This window comes from Macaca mulatta, chromosome 20 (assembly GCF_049350105.2).
Source record: "Macaca mulatta isolate MMU2019108-1 chromosome 20, T2T-MMU8v2.0, whole genome shotgun sequence".
Lineage (NCBI taxonomy): Eukaryota > Metazoa > Chordata > Mammalia > Primates > Cercopithecidae > Macaca > Macaca mulatta.
This window is the reverse complement of record NC_133425.1, coordinates 27,682,408-27,701,488: the sequence shown is the minus strand read 5'-3', so window position 1 is coordinate 27,701,488 and position 19,081 is coordinate 27,682,408. Positions and strand designations below refer to the sequence as shown.

Here is a 19,081-nt window from a genome sequence, read left to right as displayed (position 1 = left end):
ATGGTACATGACTGTACTGATAAACATAATTTTGAAGAACAGTCGTAAGACAGAAGATGGTGCGAGTATCTTCTTTAACCATTTCTCCTTTTCTTTTTCTTTTCCTGCATTTTTCTTTGCAGTGCTCAGCAGGTGTCTGCTGCCTCCTGCCTTGCGTTGCTCGCTGAGCCTCTTGGCTATGTATAATCCTATGTCTCTCTGTCTTAATGCTCCTAAGCTTAGTGCATCCTCACCACTCCTTCTTGTTCTTGTGTTTTTCATTTTGCCCGTTCTTCCTGAAACTGTGCCTGAGATGGTATACCCTGTGGGGAAGGGCTGTGGACCAAGAGCCTTAAGATACACCTTCTTCTTCTTCTTCTTTTTTTTTTTTTTTTATTGAGACAGAGTTTTGCTCTTGTCACCCAGGCTGGAGTGAGATGTAGCGATCTTGACTCACTGCAGCCTCTGCCTCCCGTGTTCAAGCAATTCTCCTGCCTCGGCCTCCTGAGTAACTGGTATTACAGGCATGCGCCACCACGCCTGGCTAATATTTTGTATTTTTAGTAGGGATAGGGTTTCACCATGTTGACCAGGCTGGTCTCGAATTCCTGACCTCAGGTGATCCACCCGACTCAGCCTCTCAAAGTGCTGGGATTACAGGCATGAACCACCATGCCTGGCAAAGATCCACTTTCTAGTTCTGATTTTGTTCCTTAATTGTCTTGTTACCTTGGCAAGACATGACTCGACTTGACTTCTGAGCCTTGAGTTCTTTATCTGTAAAAGAGGAAGATGCAAAATATTTGTCCACTTTCCAGGACTCTTAGGGAGATCACATAGACCAATGCAAATGAAAACTAAACAGCGTAAACCACTTGGAAGATAAGAGTGGTGTGATTAGTTTCTTAAAGAAACCTGCCTGGCCGGGCGCGGTGGCTCAAGCCTGTAATCCCAGCACTTTGGGAGGCCGAGACGGGCGGATCACGAGGTCAGGAGATCGGGACCATCCTGGCTAACACGGTGAAACCCCGTCTCTATTAAGAAATACAAAAAAAACTAGTCGGGCGAGGTGGTGGGCGCCTGTAGTCCCAGCTACTCGGGAGGCTGAGGCAGGAGAATGGCGTGAACCCAGGAGGCGGAGCTTGCAGTGAGCTGAGATCCGGCCACTGCACTCCAGCCTGGGCGACAGAGTGAGACTCCGTCTCAAAAAAAAAAAAAAAAAAAAAAAAAAAAGAAACCTGCCTGGATTTTCAGAGATCAGTTAGCCCTGGAATCTGAAAAGTAAATTGGAGTCTAGGTCCATTTAAAAAATGGGTCTGTGAAGGTTTTGAAAAGTTAGGTGACTTCAGAAGTGGAGCCAGCCCATCATCTTGATGACCGGAATGAGCCATGTCCACAGGAACTATCAGATGCCAGGTCATGGGCATTCTGTGGGCAGGGCACAAGCCCTCACAGTGGGGCCTGCAGGAATGGATGTGAAAGGTGGTGCTTCAGGTTATACAGGGATGTCTGCTCACCTTTCCTCCAGCCTTGAGCATATAGCAAATCCTCAATTCACATGCATGAAGTTTACATGTATAATTATAAAGTATTTTGACGGAGCTATAATACTTGGATTTATGTGGTAGCCTTTCTCAAAGGCTCTTCCTTATGCATCTGATGAACTGTGCTCTTTTGAGGGGGCTGGTGGATAGTTTTGAACCAAGGAGGGATAACCTTGGTGATTGACTTGAGGGAAGCTCAGCAAGTTGAACCCAGGACAAGAAGTGTGTCTCTTGGATGGGTGAGTCTGGTGGCCTGTCCAAGGACTGTTCATATCATTTCTTTCTCCTTTTTTTGAGACAGGGTCTTGCTCTGTTGCCCAGGCTGGAGTGCAGTGGCACGATCTCAGCTCACTGTAACCTGCACCTCCTGGGTTCAAGCGATTTTCCTGCCCTAGCCTCCCTAGTAGCTGGGATCACAGGCATGCATTGCCATGCCTGGCTAATTTTTGTATTTTTAGTAGAGAGAGGGTTTACACTATGTTGGTCAGGGTGGTCTCGAACTCCTGATCTCAAGAGATTGACCCGCCTGGGCCTCCCAAAGTGCTGGAAGTACAGGCGTGAGCCACTCCGTCTGCCTGCCATATCATTTCCATGTGGCTTATTCATTGTTTTTCCTAGTTATTCTCCTGGTTCACTTCATGTCATGAATATTGTCAGTATTGCCAAGTATGAGGTGGAGACAGGACTTGGTCATTTTGTTTTCTGAAGTTGGTCCTGTCTAGTTCCAGAGCTACCCTTTGGGTTGTGAAGTTGGAGTTTGCCTGGCTTTTTAAGTTCCACTTTTTCTTTTCTTTTTTTAATATATTTTAATTTTTTTTTCTAAAATATACACACTGGGCCTCACTATGTTGCCCAGGCCGGTCTCGAAGTCCTGGTCTCAAGCAGTCTACCCACCTTGGCCTCCCTTAATGCTGGAATTACAGGCATGAGCCACCGCACCCAGCCAAGTTACACTTATTCTGTCTCAGACTTCAGCTTAGGTACAGAGAACTCCCACTGGATACCACCACCCAATGTTAGTTATTTCTTGGGCACCTCCATGTATGCCCTTGTAAACGTCTAGATTTCCATGTGGGTCAGCAGTAGAAAGAAACTGATCCAAGAAGGTGATGTTATTGTTTATTTTCATATTTGATCTTGTCACCAAATATGTGGTCCAGTGAGACAGCCACTAGCAAAACCAAAGGAGTCTTTCAGGTAGTGAGCATTTCAGTGGAGATATCAGGGGTTGGAGCCACAGGTTGAACCGGAATGCATAGGGGAAGGATTGGTGTTGGAGATTGTGTTGCCTGGACTTTGCATGTAATAGAATCTCAGAGCCCCTGAGAAAATTAACTAGTGCAGTGGTCTTCATTGTACTACTAGGATCCTACAAAGACTTCTCACTTTGTTCCTCCACATCAGCACCTGGTTAGAGGTTGCTATTAGCAAGTTTGACACCCCTGCCTTTGCAAATAGGATAATGCCCTGAGGGTCAGACTTAATGAGTTCATTTTCAGTCTGTTCTATAGGAAGACTGCAAGTGTTACTTTCCTTACATTCCAGTGTGTGAACCTGTCAGCTTTGAAGCCACTGAAACTGATTTTTGCTTTCATAATGGTTTGTAGTGGAAAGAGCATTGGCTGGGGGTAAAGGGACCTGTTTTTAACTCTAGCCTTAAACAGCTTACATCTCTGAATCTCAGTTTCTTTCTCTTGAAAATAGATTTAAACTAGATGATCTGTAAGAGCCCTCTCCACCATCTCAGATTTTTTTTTTTTTTTTTTTGGAGACAGAGTCTCACTCTGTTGCCCAGGCTGGAGTGCAGTGGCACTATGTCGGCTCACTACAAGCTCTGCCTCCTGAGTTCACGCCATTCTCCTGTTTCAGCCTCCCGAGTAGCTGGGACTATAGGCGCCCGCCACTATGCCCGGCTAATTTTTTGTATTTGTAATAGAGACGGGGTTTCACTGTGTTAGCTAGGATGGTCTCGATCTCCTGACCTCGTGATCTGCCAGCTTCGGCCTCCCAACATGCTGGGATTACAGGCGTGACAGTCTGAGATTTTAAGATAGATTTTTGCTTGACTTATTTTATAACTCAGTTTATCCTGCACAGTATCTCCCTTATGATGTGTTCCATGGTACTCTTGTCTTGTTAGGTTCGGGAGGGCCCAGTGTTATAGACCGACTAAAATCCACCAGTTTTGATTACCAGGAAACTGGGGAATCTAGGCTTATGGTATCATCATTCTGCTGGAATTAAACGCCGGCATGTGTGTGTTTCTAAGGAATAGTAGCATTAAATAATTTCATTGTCTGGATTTTTTTTGTACCATAGCCTACTCATGAAGGTTACTTCTCTTGTTTGGATATCTGGACGCTCTTTTTGGACTATCTGACAAGTAAAATTAAAAGTCGTCTTGGAGACAAGGAAGCAGTTCTCAACAGGTAAACTCCTTAAACACTGATAACTAGATACGGTCATTTTGCCAGTTATTCTAGTGGCCTAAGGGACAGCCATGCATCTGGACCTTTTCAGTGAAGCTGAGTCATGTAAGCTGTTTAGGCAATAATGCCATTGAGCATTTCCTTTTTTTTCTCTTTTAAGTATTTTGTTAAGACTTTTTAAAATTTTAAAAGTAATATGTATTACTAATTTTTTATATTTTAATGCGTTTGTGTTAATGTTTTTAATTTTTTAAATAGCCCTTATTTTAGAGATACAAGCTGAAGTATTTATTGGATAAAATGATATGACATCTGGGATTTGCTTAAATAACCCAGTTGGGGGTAGAACGGAAGTGGGTTGGTGTAGAGAAGAAATAGGCTGCCCATGTGTTGGTGATTGGTGTTGGAGTTAGTTCATAGGAACTTGGGGTTCATTATGTTCTTACTCCATTTGTATGTGTTTGAAAATTTCCTAAATAAATTAATAAATACCTGTTAAGAAAAAGGTGTTCATTTTTAAATCTAGGAGAAGATACAGAAAAATGTAAGGAAGATAAATTATTCATAATTCCACACCCCAGAGATAATTGCTTTTGCACCTTTTATTATATTTTTAAAAAACAGAGAATGGGGAATGGTTTGTTTTTTCCCCCCATATGTTTCTCAAACCCATTTTTCTTGCTTGCAGGAAGAGAGTATATTTCCTGTACAATATGTTCTTTGTGTCACAGGGTGGGGAAAAGAGGAAGGGAAGGTGGAGATTCAGCATGCCAGGAAAATAATGGCAGCATCCATATATGGGGAAAGTAAAAGCGGCAGCTTTTCTTAGCAGAAGCATACCCATCGTAGTCTCAGTAGGTGATTGCATCGCATTCACACAGTGAGCAGGCAGTGATGAAGGAGGCAAAGAAGCTATATTTTACATTGTAGGATCAGAGTAGTTTCCTAATAAATAAACCTGATTCGTATAATTCGTATATTTACGCTATGAGATTACAAACTAGGTGATCTAGCCCTAGGTACTTTATCATACTTAAGAGAGTGCCTGCAGATTTTACTGTTTGGTTATAGCTCCTACTTCTTTGCACAGTATTTATAAGAGCAATTTCAGATTAGGTGGTCCTTGTGTTGTAAAACCAGTGCATGAGGGAGGTTCTGTCAAGTGGAAGCCATGCGGGGAATCGCACAGACCTATATTTGGATCCTGGTTTTGTAGTTGCTACCTAGGGGTACTTGGATAAGGTACTTAGCCTGTGGAAGCTTCTATTTCCTCATTTGTAAACTGAGGATGAAGATAATAGTTGCTGATACATTAATTGAAATAACGAACTAACATATTTAGAATGCTTGGCACACTGTAAATGTTCGGCTGGTGGTGGTGTTAGTGAATACTCTTTCCCCATAAATGTACCAAATGGAGGAGGGTGGAGAGGAGAGACTCCACTGCAGAGAAAAGGTTGGACTGGAACTCCAAAGGCTTTTCCATTCCTGAGGTTTTGTGAGTTTTAAAAATTCTAAACAGGACCTAGATGTGATAGTATGTACCTATAGTCCCAGCTACATGGGAGGCTGAGGCAGGAGAATCACTTGAGCCCAGGAGCTCAGAACTGCTGTGTGCAGTGATCACACTGTGGCTGGCCACTGCTCTCCAGGCTGGGAACATAGTGAGACTCTGTGTCTCTTGGTACCAATCACTGGTTCCATTTGCTGAACTCTGTCTCTATTGAAAATTAAAATAAATAAATATGCAAATTTCTTTTGAGAATTTTATTTTCCAAGTTTAAACATTTGTTCTTTTGTTCCCAAAGATGGTTTTTGTAATTGTGGAATAAGTTCCAGATTGCTACGGTGTCAGGTTATAGGTAGTACGTTCATATATCAGAAATCGTATTACACACAGGAGATGCTGTTTTTGGTGAAGTTGCCAACTTTAAGTAATTGTGTTTTTGAAATGAGATTCTTGAAGGAAAAGTTACTTGTGCCAAAATATCTTTCTTGCATGCTAAATAGGCATATCTTTTTGGTTCTGGGACTATGCCTAATTTTTCTATATTTAGTGTACATATTCTACATATTCCTTCGTATCTCTCAAGCTTGTTGCGAGAATAAACTGAGGAAATGGTTAATATAAAAATGCTTTTTAAAAAACAGTACAAGGCCGGGCGTGGTGGCTCATACCTGTAATCCCAGCGCTTTAGGAGGCCAAGGTGGGTGGATCACGAGGTCAGGAGTTCAAGACCAGCCTAGCGGAGAAGGTGAAACCCTGTCTCTACTAAAAATACAAAAATTAGCTGGGCGTGGTGGCAGGCACCTGTAATCCCAGCTACTTGGGAGGCTGAGGCAGGAGAGTCTCCTGAACCCTGGTGGCAGAGGTTGCAGAGAGCCAAGATCACGCCCCTGGACTCCAGCCTAGGCGACAGAGTGAGACTGTCTAAAAAAAAAAAAAGAGAAAATATATACTAGCAGATTATTAGTATTAAACACTTCTGCAGATCATTATACCAATAGAAGGAGCAGTGGTGTAGAGAATTTAAATTCCTTTTTTGCTTTAGGCTAGCTGTGTTTACTTTTGGTCAGGTTATATGCTGATCACATTTCCTCTTGCAAAATGGACGTACTTAATACTTCTCTTGCAGGATGGTTGGGGTTCAAGGAAATCATGTATGTAAAATAGCTGGCACAGCATCTAGATATATTAGGCACTCAGTACGTGGTCATAGTGATGACAAATAGCAAAGAGGAATAATAGAAGATGTTACTGCCTTTCGACTGTGGTTGTGACTGTGGAGATAGGTGGCATGGCCCCTGGACAGTCTAAAGGCCTTTAGCCCATCTGCAGATGTTTACCTGCTTGCCTAGGCATCTGTTATCTAATGTCACAGTTGTCAGTTGTTCTGGCTGACCACTTGAAACAGTGGGATTTTTTTTCATTGATCATGTGATTATCATCCTAAATGTGGCTTTCTAATTTTTTTTTTTTTTTTGAGATGGAGTCTCGCCCTGCCACCCAGGCTGGAGGTGCAGTGGCGCGATCTCGGCTCACTGCAAGCTCTGCCTCCCGGGTTCCCGCCATTCTCCTGCCTCAGCCTCCCGAGTAGCTGGGACTACAGGCGCCTGCCACCTCGCCCGGCTAGTTCTTTTTTGTATTTTTAGTAGAGACGGGGTTTCACCATGTTAGCCAGGATGGTCTTGATCTCCTGACCTCGTGATCCACCCGTCTTGGCCTCCCAAAGTGCTGGGATTACAGGCTTGAGCCATTGCGCCTGGCTGGAGGCTTTCTAATTTTTCATGATTCATTCTTTTTTAAGTGTAACACATATAATGCCTTTATGCCTTTGAAAAATAAAACAACAGGCCAAGTGCCATGGCTCATTCCTGTAATCCCAGCACTTTGGGAGGCTGAGGCAGGAGGATCACTTGAGGGCAAGAGTTTGGGACCAGCCCGGCCTACATAATGAGACCCTGTCTCTACAAAAACTTAAAAAACAAATTAGCCAGACATGGTAGTGTGCACCTGTAATTCCAGCTCCTTGTGGGTACCTAGGTGGAAGGATCACTTGAGCCCAGGAGTTTGAGACCAGCCTGGACAACATAGCAAGACTCTGTCTGTACAAAAAATAGAAAAAATGGTGCATGCCTGTAGTCACAGCTACTCAGGAGGCTGAGGCAGGAGGACTGCTTGAGCCCGGGAGTTGGAGGCCACGGTGACCTATGATCATGCCATTGCACTCCAGCCTGGCTGACAGACAAAGACTCTGTCTCTAAAATAAAATAACAACAACAACAACAAACCCCTCCAAGTTCCTCTGGTTAATGCTGTTAAATAGTAACCACCATCTGGGGAACTGCATGTCCTATCAGATACCCCCTAGTGGTCTAGGACAGTAGACTACAAAGAACATGTATTAGTCCACTGGGCTGCACAAAGAGAATATTTCAACTTCAGCTTATAATTTTTTCGGTAACCCTTACATTCACCACTCCAGGCTGTGAGAGACTCTTAATATATCAGAGAGATACTGTTTTGCAGGAGCAGCTGCTAAAGAACACTGGCTTCTGGTGGTGACCGTATTTATGTTAACTAAGAGCATGCACGTGTGATCAAATGTTTGTCAGCTGATAAAATATACCAGAGAGAAGTTGGGATATTCTGGAATCATATTTCAGAAGCAACTAATCTTGCAGGAAGTAGTCAAAAATGTTTTCTTGCTGTCTTAAATGGGAAACATAGGTGTGGTTAAGTCACAAAGGCAGCACTCGTTTCCTGTCCCTTGTGGTTTAAAGGTCTTGCATCATTCATCACAACAAAGTGGTAAGCATTGTAAGCTACTAATTTAGAAGCACAAATGTACATAGATTTATTTTTGGTCCTAGGAGCTTGGAAATTGGAGCTCTGCATGGTCTCTTGCCTGGTCAGGAGCTTCTTGATGAGAGACGGTGGGGACTTGAGAAAGCCTGAGCCCCAGTGTTAATTGGGTAAATGTTCTGTAGCCATTCCTGCAGAGCGGAATGGCTGATGGGGTAGACGTCCTGATCTCTATTTTGAGGTGGTGGCATGGAAAGGCCCGGATTTTCTTTTCCCTTTCTTTGTTTGTGCTTTTGGATGGTTGTGACTTCCTCACAAATTGTTGAGAAAGTGGAATGAACCAATGAGTGTAAAGTGCCTTGGCTGACAGTAGGTGCTCAGTAAAAAAGCATTGGTTCGCCTCCCCTTTCTCTCTCACTTCCGGCTCTTTGTGCTTGTCAATGTGAGGGGAGTCACCTGTGTAGAAATTTATTTTTACAGGAAGATGAAGAAACCTGAGTATGTGAAGCAACCTAAAGTCATTGTGTCATGTTCTATGAGCCTCTTTGTGACTAGACTTCTGGCAAGTACCGGCCACAAACCAGCGTAGGGATTCCGGTGACATTAGATTGGACTGTAAACAAATGTGAGCGAGCGTGAGAAAAACTGCTCCTTGCTTTTTGGAGTGGGTGAACCTGCTTAATAAAGAGGAAGTGCCAGTGTTACACATAACATTGTGGTGCAATAAAAGGTGTGAACAAGGTTTAGATCAGAGCTCTAGCAGCTTTCTGGTTACTGCTCTTGACTGCCCCACAGGGCAAGTGAATAGAGTCTTAGTTGCTTTATTGAGTTGAAAAAGCTATCCAGGAATATGCTTCAGTCCTTTGTATTTACTTGACTTAGAATTTTGTCTGTTTATTGCCTGTGTGTTTTTCATTCATTTCTTTGTTCATTTGTTCTTTATTCATATATATTTTATTGAGCACCTACTATGTAGTTGCTTTAACATGTATAATTTTATTTAACTTTTAGAACTTGAGGCCTATAGGCTTATCTCTGGGGTATATATAAGCCTTTAATGCTGTAAATTTCCTTCTAAGCCCTGCTTTAGCTTTATCCCTCAAATTTTTTTTTTTTTGAGACGGAGTCTCGGTCTGTCACCAGACTGGAGTGCAGTGGCGCGATCTTGTCTCACTGCAACCTCTGCTTCCTGGGTTCAAGCAGTTCTCTTGCCTCAGCCTCCCGAGTAGCTGGGATTATAGGCATACGCCACCATGCCCAGCTAATTTTTGTATTTTTAGTTGAGACGGGGTTTCACCATGTTGGTCAGGCTGGTCTCAATCACGTGACCTCGTGATCTGCCTGCCTTGGCCTCCGAAAGTGCTGGGATTACAGGCGTGAGCCACCATGCCTGGCTGTCCCTAAAGTTTTAATGTTACATTTTAATTTTCATTTGATTTAAACTATTTTCTAATTTCTTTGGAGATTTCCTTTGTTTAGTTTCCAAATATTTGGGGATTTTCCATATACCTTTTTGTTATTGTTTTCTAGTTTAATTTGTACGTATCTTTTTTTTTTTTTTTTTTGAGATTGGGTTTGAGATTGGGTCTTGCTTTGTTGCCCAGGCTGGAGGAGTGCAATGGTGTGATCTCGGCTCACTGCAACCTCCACCTCCCAGGTTCAAGCGATTCTTCTGCCTCAGCCTCCCAAGTAGCTAGGATTATAGGTGCCCGCCACTACGCCTGGCTAATTTTTGTATTTTTAGTAGAGACAGGGTTTCGCCATGTTGACCAGGCTGGTCTGGAACTCCTGACCTCAGGTGATCTGCCTGCCTTGGCCTCCCAAAGTGCTGGGATTACAGGCGTGAGCCACCTCGCCCAGCCTATACATGTTTTCTTTATCCTACTTGTTTTATCAGTTACTGAGAGAGGGGTGAATTCTCCAAAAATAATTTTGGATTTGTCTGTCTCCTTTTAGTTTGATCAGTTTTTGCTTCATTTATTTTGAGACTCTGTTAGTTGCATACACATTTAGTTTTCTTTTCTAGTGTGTCTATTGAGTGTTGGACCACATTTCTTTATGTGGGTTTTTTTGATGGTTGTTCTGGGTATTATAGTATATATACTTAACTTTTCACAGTCACTTTTTACCACAAGGGTGGTATGGAAACCTTACCACCATATAGATTAGAGTCCTTTAGCCTCTCTTCTTTATATTGAGGTTTTATATATACATACTTGGAAAACCCCACCAATGTTCTAATTTATACACATACCCATCATTCATATTTTATAGCTCTTAAGAAAGAAGTAGTCTATTAGATTTACCCAGACATTGCCATTTCTCTTGCTTTTCCTTCATTCTTGAAGTTCCAGGTTTCTTTCTCATATTGTTTACCTGCTCTATTAGTTAGCTGGGGCCACTATAACAAAATACCACAGGCTGGCCTTAAAGCCTTGAACAACAGAAATGTATTTTCTCATAGTTTTGAGTCTAGAAGTTCCACTTCAAGGTGCTGGCAGATTCTGTTTCTGTGAGCTCTCTTGGTGGCTTGCAGACACCGCCTTCTCTCTGAGTGCTCACGTGGCCTTTCTTGTGTGCACGTGAGGAAAGGGAGGGAGAGAACCCTTGTGTCTCTTCGTCTTCTCATAAGGGCAACAGTCCTATTGGATTAAGGCTCTGCTCTTTGACCTCAGATAACTTGATTACCTTTTTATAGGCCCTGTCTTCCAAGTACAGACACATTGAGGGTTAGGCTTCAATATATGAATGAGTAGTTTTTGGGGAAGAGTCGCACAATTCAGACCTTAGAGGAACCTCATGGAGCATTGTTGTTATAGCTGTTTTAGAGTCATCGATAATTCCTACACCTTTGTCATCTTGAGGTTGGCATCTGTTGATTGTCTTTTCCTTGAGAAGTCGTGTCTCTTTGTGTAGCAAGTAATTTTTTGAATCCTTTTACCTATTTATTCTACCATTATGTATGGTTTCCCTCTCCATCATCATCTTATGGTCAGAGATTGATGCTGGATATGCTACAGACATCACACCCACGATTCAGGCAGCAGTAATGAGAAGTGGGATAGGTTGGGCAAGAGAAGACTTCTTAGAAGTCCCACCCAGTAGCTGCTTTCAGTCTCTCGTTGGCCGCCTCCATGTTCAGGGGAGATGTTGTCTTTGAGTTGGCCCCAATACCCAGTGTTCTCTTGCTGAGGAAGGAGAATGGGTATTGGGCAGGCAACCAGAGTGTCTGTCACAGCCATATACTTTCTCCACCTCCCACATGATACTTGGGGAGATCAATGATCTATGTGCATATTTGCCTGGTTTTTGCTTGTACTTAATTTTCTAAGTGATACTTTTTTTTTTTTTTTTTTTTGCAGCCAGAGTTGCCAATTGCCAGTTAAGATTTTAGGTCTAATTTAGGGTTACATTTGCATAGAAAGTCTCTAAATTTCCTTTTAGCACAGCAAGACAATTTATAGATGACAAAATTCATCTGTCCTCTGGTCTGAAGTAGATTTTCTTTCCTAGCAGAATTGTGAAAATATTTTGATCTGTCACAGCAATTTGTAGCGTGAAACTTCTGTAACTTTAGAATTTATGTCTTGAACAAAGGCAAAAACGTAAACTCTAGGCCTAAATGTTTGATCTTACCTTTCTATGGAGTTTACTAAGTGGGATTTTGACTTTATTGGGTGAATTTTCCCACAGATGTTGTTGATTTTATTAGTGCCTTTTTCCCTACCAGCATTCTTTCCTGGGCCCTGTTCAGTTGCCAGTCTACTTTAGGGCTGGCGTGTGTTAGATTGTTAAGTCGTTTGCTTACAGTTGGGGAGTCACTGCTGGATATGGTAAGTAAGGAGTGTCTGTCTGTAGTTAAGAAATGAACTGTCGGGAGCTAAACAGTGGGTGCTCATGGACATAGGATGGCAACAGCAGACACTGGAGACTGATAGAAAGGGGAGTGGGGAGGAGGGCAGGGGCTGAAAAGCTATTGGGTACTATGCTCAGTGCCTGGGTGAGGAGATCAGTTGTACCTCATACCTCAGCATCACACAGTATACTGCAGTAACCAGTCTAAACATGTATCCCCTGAATCTAACATAAAAGTTGAAATTATGTTAAAAAATAAGTAAATAAATACAAATGTCAATTTTGGCATAGGTTAAATTCTTAATGTAAAAAAAAAAAAAGACACCAAAATCTGAAATGGGACAATCCAGGAGGATTTGTAAGTGGTCTGTAGACTGAGTCTCATCACATGGGCTGTACCTCATGGACTAAATGGACCGTGTTTGGTCTTGGTATTGGATATCTTTTAGCTTTGATTATCATGTTGTCCCAGTACTCAACTGTAGTAGATTGGGTGGTGTATTAGTTAGAGTCCTGTCAGGAAATCAGAAACCATACTTAATTATTTGAACAGAAAATTCAGTGTAGGAAATTGATTAAATAGGTTTCAGAGGGAACACTGAGATAACACGGTTGATAAGTACAGGAAGTGGCTCCACCCCTAAGGCTAGAAGTGCAAAGGCAAGAAGCTGGGGCTTTCAAAATCTGGATGATCAGAGCTTGGGCCCTAAGCAACTAGGGTTCAGATCTCTGAAGAGGCAGCCCCATCCAGCTGCTGCAGGAGTTCAGAGGAGGGACCTTTTCGAACTGGCACCATTCCTTTGAGGAGAGGGTGTTGCCTCTACCTCTGAGGGTGCACGATACTAGTTCTGGGAATGTGGAATGAAGCTGGAAACTGGAACCAGTTGCTGCTGCCAGGTATCTGTTGCTGGGGCAGCACTGCCAGGACAGCAAGCCCACAGGAAGGATACAGTCCTTTTGTCCCTTCTGCCTTCCAGTCTCCCTCCAGTGTCCCTGCTGTAGAACCTGACTGAAACGAAGTGTCCTTTGAGTCTCAGCCCCAGCATTGCAACTGTGGAGAGTAGATTGATGTGGAGAGCTTACTAACCAGCACTGGTGGTTTGCTGTATGAGTGGGAGCAATCCGTTAACTTATCTTAGAAGCATTTCAGGATAGGCGAGTATTTAGGCAACATGATTTGTTCTTGAAAATGAGCAGTTTGTTGGTCTTTGTGGTAGCAGTTGTTGCTTATAACTTGGTATCTTCTGAGTTGGGTTCTTATTACATGTGGGAAATACCAAACCTACCGCTCTGAGTATTTCTTTGAGAAATTATTCTTAGACACAAATCAGAGGGTCACGGTTTCCCCAGGCTCTTTTTAATTTCTAAGTCTTCTTAAAATGGACTAAAGATTAGGTTTTGGGAGTTGGGTGGAGCAGGCTTAAAACCCATTGGTGCCGTGTGCAGTGGCTCACGCCTGTAATCCCAACACTTTGGGAGGTCGAGGCTGGTGGATCATCTGAGGTCGGGATTTCAAGACCAACCTGACCAACATGGTGAAACCCCGTCTCTACTAAAAATACAAAAATTAGCCGGGCATAGTGGCTCATGCCTGTAATCCCAGCCACTCGGGAGGCTGAGGCATGAGAATCACTGAACCTGGGAGGCAGAGGTTGGAGTGAGCCAAGATCACGCCATTGCACTTCAGCCTGGGTGACAGAGTGAGACTCTGTCTCCAAAAACAAAACAAAACAAAACAAATCCATTGGTGATTTATGTGTAGAGAGAACATGATTTTGAGTTAGGGAGCCCTGGGTTTGAAATAGCTTTGTGGCCTTGGACAGTTTATTTAACTTCTGTTAATTGTTGTTTCTTCATCAGAAAAATATTGATACCATTTACTTCTCACAGCTGTTAAAAGCATTAAATCATTGAATTAGGTAATATTTATATGCAGTGCCTATCATCCCCAGAGCAACTGCTAAGACCATAACTTGAAAATACTTAGTAAAAGGAAGGACAAGGGATTTAAAATGCAGCACTACAAAATACCTGTTTGACCCAAAAGAAGGCAGGAATGGAGGAATTGAGGAACATAAGTCATAGAAAATAAATAGCAAAATGGCAGAAATGAGGCCTTCTTATCAGTAATTACATTACATTTAGTAGATTAGATTCTCCTGTTAAAAAGGCAGAGAATAGATTTTTTAATAAAGCCATGACCCAATGACGTGTTGTCTACAAGAGACTCACTTTGGATTCAGATACAAATAGATCGAAAGTAAAAAGATGGAAAAAGATATTCCGTGCAAAAAGTAACCAAAAGAAAGCTCAGGTCTCTGTACTAATAGCAGACAAAATATATTTTAAGACAGAAAATATTGCCAGAGACAAAAGAGGCTATTATATAAACAGTCTGTCAGGAAGATACATGGTGCCTGGTACATCGTTAAATAAATACCTCTGTTTCTGTTCCATGCGCGCACACACCTGCCAACCCATAAACTCAGCCTCAGGAATTTAGATGCTCCTTTTCCATGGTGATCAACATGGACACCACTTCTTTTATAGTGCAGGGGACCTTTTCCAAATTCTAAGCTGAAAGCCTCCTTTCACCTGATTGATGTTGAATTTCTCCCTGCCATGTAGGTACGAAGATGCCCTGGTGCTCCTCCTCACAGAGGTGTTGAATCGAATCCAGTTCAGATACAACCAGGCCCAGCTGGAGGAGTTGGATGACGAGACTCTGGATGACGATGTAAGGGGCACGCCCTCATTGACTTTTTGTCGCTCTCACGTTGTAATGTGAATCAGAATGGGGACCTGTAACCCAGAGCCCTCTGCTCCAGAGACTGTTCTGAAACCAGAGTAGTCTTCTGGTTTGAGTTGTACATTTGAAATTTTTAATCTCCTGCTAGTCCCTTTTGACTTATTAACCATAAAAAATGTTTTACAGGCATTTTTATGTGGACTAGAGATGTAAGTAGAGAAACCATATGTACAATGAAAAGTAGTTTAGTGAGAACTCTGTATCCTCTCTGTCTCCCCTGCCTTGCACCCTCACCTCTGCTCCCCAACCTGGGCAGCAGTAAGAGCTCGCTGGATGCTTGTGGAGACCGTTAGCGAGATACTGAACCAATAAGGCTAGAATGAAAGGATGTCTGTTTGGGGTATATTATGCAAACTTCTACTTCTTAAAATCAGTCTTGAATTTTCTGATGCTGATGTGCCCAACGTTAATAAGGAGAATGTCTGTAAGGAAACAATTCCAGTGTGTGTTTGTTTTTTTTTAAACCATTAGGTGCTTAAAATTTTTCAAATTAACTGCTGCTGTTCTGAAAGTTAGAGTGATTGTGGCATGGTCAAGAGCTTGTGGGTGGTCATATTTGGGTTACAGAGAGCCCTTTGCTTAGAGCCAGATGTCCTGGGTTTGAAGCTCTGCAACCTTGGGCCTGGAGGAGATTGGAAGGCTGGGTGTGGCATTTCTCTAAGCCATAACGTCCTCATCTCCCAAAAGGGGAATGACATGTCTTGCTTCTTAAATGTCAGCATGGATAAGAATCACTAGAACAGCTTGTTAAAGCAGATTCTGATTCTGGAGGCTTAGGGTGGGGACCACAGAATTTGCATTTCTGACAGCCCCCGCCAAGGGATGCTTTTGCTGACTGGCTGTGGACCCCATTCTGAGTGGCACTGAGTCAGTCGGTTATTTGGATAGGGACACAGTAGTGGACTGTGTCAGAAGGTGATGTGTGATCATTTCCAACAGGTGATATCACAAGTGGCTCTCCATCTCTGTATCCTATAACCCAAGGGGGGAAAATAGGTTATTCTTTATGGATCATTTACTTTCTGAGGAAATAGTTTTTAATGAAATTAATTCATTGTTTTTAAAAAATTCTAGCTTGGCCTTTTTATTGTACCAGATAACCTGGTTCCATCATTTTCCATTTCTTCAAAATTTTATTTCTGAAAGTGGACTTGAGGTTCGCAAGGAAGATGAGAGGATTCTGGGAGAGCTGATTTTCCTGTGCTTCCCCCACAGCAGCAGACGGAGTGGCAGCGGTACTTACGGCAGAGTTTGGAGGTGGTGGCCAAAGTGATGGAGCTCCTGCCCACGCATGCCTTCTCCACACTGGTAATGCGCCGTTTGGGGGAGTGAAAAGTGTAGCGATTTTCCTGTACACAGAGCATGGCTGGTTGACTCCCCTGTGTCTGTCTGTCTGTCTGTCTGTCTGTCTCTCTCTCTCTCTCTCCCCCCCCATATGTACTTTTTAAAAACAGAATAATAATTACCATTTAACTGTTGCTCAAACTGAACAAATACTAACATTTCCACAAAATATTAAACCAACTTTTGGAACCCTGTTTAGTCTTGGATATAATAGGAATTTGACTAAAGCCTTAATACCTTTATCAGTAGCTTGCAAGTGGCCAGGCCAAGTGGGAGCTGTTACTTATAGAAGTTACATTGCTGAAAAGCTGGCCGTTGTAAAGCTCACTCTTGGCAAATTGCTAGCTTTCTCTGCCTGTGTCTATATGTGCTGGAATCTTTAGTTGTAAGGATTGATTCCCTTTCCTATGTGGTGCTTGTTATTCAAAGAGATTTTCATTAAATTCATTTCTTCTTCAAGGCAAGGCAGTTATTAGGATTATTCCTTTTTTTTTTTTTTTTGAGACAGAGTCTCACTCTGTCGCCCAGGCCAAAGTGCAGTGGCGTGATCTCGGCTCACTGAACCCTCGCGGGTTCAAGCGATTCTCCTGCCTCAGCCTCCCGAGTAGGTGGGACTTCAGGTGCCCACCACCACACCCAGCTAACTTTTTGTATTTTTAGTAGAGACGGGGTTTCACCGTGTTAGCCAGGATGGTCTCGATCTCCTGACCTCATCATCTGCCCGCCTCTGCCTCCCAAAGTGCTGGCATTTACAGGCGTGAGCCACCACCCCTGGCCATAGCGTCATCTTTTGCATTGAATGACCTAGCTATACTTGTGTTCTCTCCTGAAAAGCTTCATTTTACTTTGCCATCTGCCTTTCTTAGGGGCTGGTTACGTTTTAATCTTACTGGTGAGTGTAGCAGCTTGCGAAAGAAAGATGCAGCTCTGGTTATGATGTTCTGACTGCTACTTGAGCAAGGGAACTGACTTCCAAATAATTAGGCCCATCTTTTCACTTTTCCATGTACTTTAATAAGGCATAGCTGACATTTCTCTCACGTAGATGTTCCCTTGGATTTGAAGGGAGATATGGTCCCTTCTCAGAGTTCTAGAAGGTGTAGATCATTTCAGGGTTTGATCTCCTCTGTTAGGAATTTAATAGTCATACCACAGTGTCCTTTACTTTAAAAAAAAAAAAAAAAAAAAAGAGGGTCGAACTAATACGTTTTCTTTCTTACTCTGTATTAATTGGTGGTTTCAATTGTAGAAACTGTAGTTGGCGGGGGGGGTGCACTGAAGAGTGGTCATAGGTTTTTAGCTGCATTTATGCATTTAAAGGTTCCTAGAGAAAAGGTTTTGATCCTGTTCCTCACCGCTTAGTTGCTTGTTATGTTGTAACGTTAAAGTGCTATAAAAACTTGCATTTATGACTTAAATTTTTTTTGTTGTTGTTTCTTTGTTTTCAGTTCCCAGTTCTTCAGGACAATTTAGAAGTTTATTTGGGATTACAGCAGTTTATAGTCACTTCAGGGTCAGGTAAACTGATTTTTATTTTCTAATTTAACCGAACATTCAAAAAACCATTGGACTGATATTTCATTATTGCTGCTGTTGCTGTCGGAACATGATTTCTTCACTGCGGCCTCCCCACTTCTAAACAGGGAACGTTTTTAAAGGTTTATGAGGCCGGGCGCGGTGGCTCAAGCCTGTAATCCTTGCACTTTGGGAGGCTGAGACGGGCGGATCACGAGGTCAGGAGATCGAGACCATCCTGGCTAACCCGGTGAAACCCTGTCTCTACTAAAAAATACAAAAAACTAGCCGGGCGAGGTGGCGGGCGCCTGTAGTCCCAGCTAATCGGGAGGCTGAGGCAGGAGAATGGCGTAAACTCGGGAGGCGGAGCTTTCAGTGAGCTGAGATCCGGCCACTGCACTCCAGCCTGGGCGACAGAGCGAGACTCCGTCTCAAAAAAAAAAAAAAAAAAAAAAAAAAGGTTTATGATAAAAAGAAGCTGTGGGGGAGGTAAAAGATGAGGTCATGACAGGGTATTCCAAGAAGGTATTTGGAAAAGAAACTGATTTGGAGTAAAGAGACAGGACTTACTAAAAAGCCTCTAATATTTCCTTATGTCCTTTCAACCAGCAGGTGTACTAGGGAAAACATGGCCTTGTGCTTTCTTGCTTCCTGCGCACTCTAGAATTGGAAGGCCATAGCGCAGCTGATGGTCTATGGACCCGCCCCCCCCCCACCTGTTGCAGATGGCCCCAGGGGCTCCGACCAGAGCTGGTTGGAAAGGTTTTTGGCTGCTGTTTACAGGCCCTGCCTGCTTGGGGTTTAGGGTTAGCTTTCTTTGTTATTTTGTTGATAACAATAATAGTAACAGCTTCCTTTTGTAGCTCTCATTACATGCCAGGCACTGTGTTATTGACTTATATTACTTAATTCTCTCCATTGTCCTGTGAGGTGTAAGTGCTATTACTAGTTTCCCCTATTTTACATAAGAGGAAATTGATGTTCAGAGATGTTAATTTACCCAGGGTCCCATGGCTTTGTTGGTACTAGTCTCATGATGGTATAATAGGGAATGACAAAACGTTGAAATAGCTTAACATCTGACATTCATTTTTGTCAACGTTGAAATAGCTAGCATCTGACATTGATTTTTGTCAGCTGAAAACACCAGTAACTGAAAACCACGTGTGTCCTCCCTGCCCCATCAGCTGCTGTGCACCACTTCTCACCGCCCTTCCTTCTTCCCAGCGTGCTTCTTACGGGACCTGTCCTGGCTCTGGCGTGCAGCCCCTGTGTTGGGTAACTGCTGTTTCAGCCCAGC

At 42.9% G+C, this 19,081-nt stretch overlaps 1 protein-coding gene across 12 annotated transcripts in view; it reads left to right on the top strand.

Moving 5' to 3' along the window:
- The window catches only part of XPO6 (exportin 6), a 117,519-nt gene that overhangs the window by 64,758 nt on the left and 33,680 nt on the right, over positions 1–19,081 (top strand). For 8 of the 12 annotated variants that reach the window (XM_077985659.1, XM_077985654.1, XM_077985661.1 and 5 more), the window contains 4 exons: positions 3,843–3,952; positions 14,742–14,850; positions 16,138–16,230; positions 17,715–17,784. In XM_077985659.1, the coding sequence (XP_077841785.1) occupies positions 3,843–3,952; positions 14,742–14,850; positions 16,138–16,230; positions 17,715–17,784 (382 nt within the window). The remainder of the gene's footprint in view (positions 1–3,842; positions 3,953–14,741; positions 14,851–16,137; positions 16,231–17,714; positions 17,785–19,081) is intronic. The other 4 variants (XM_077985655.1, XM_077985660.1, XM_077985657.1 and 1 more) reach the window with 1 other exon arrangement.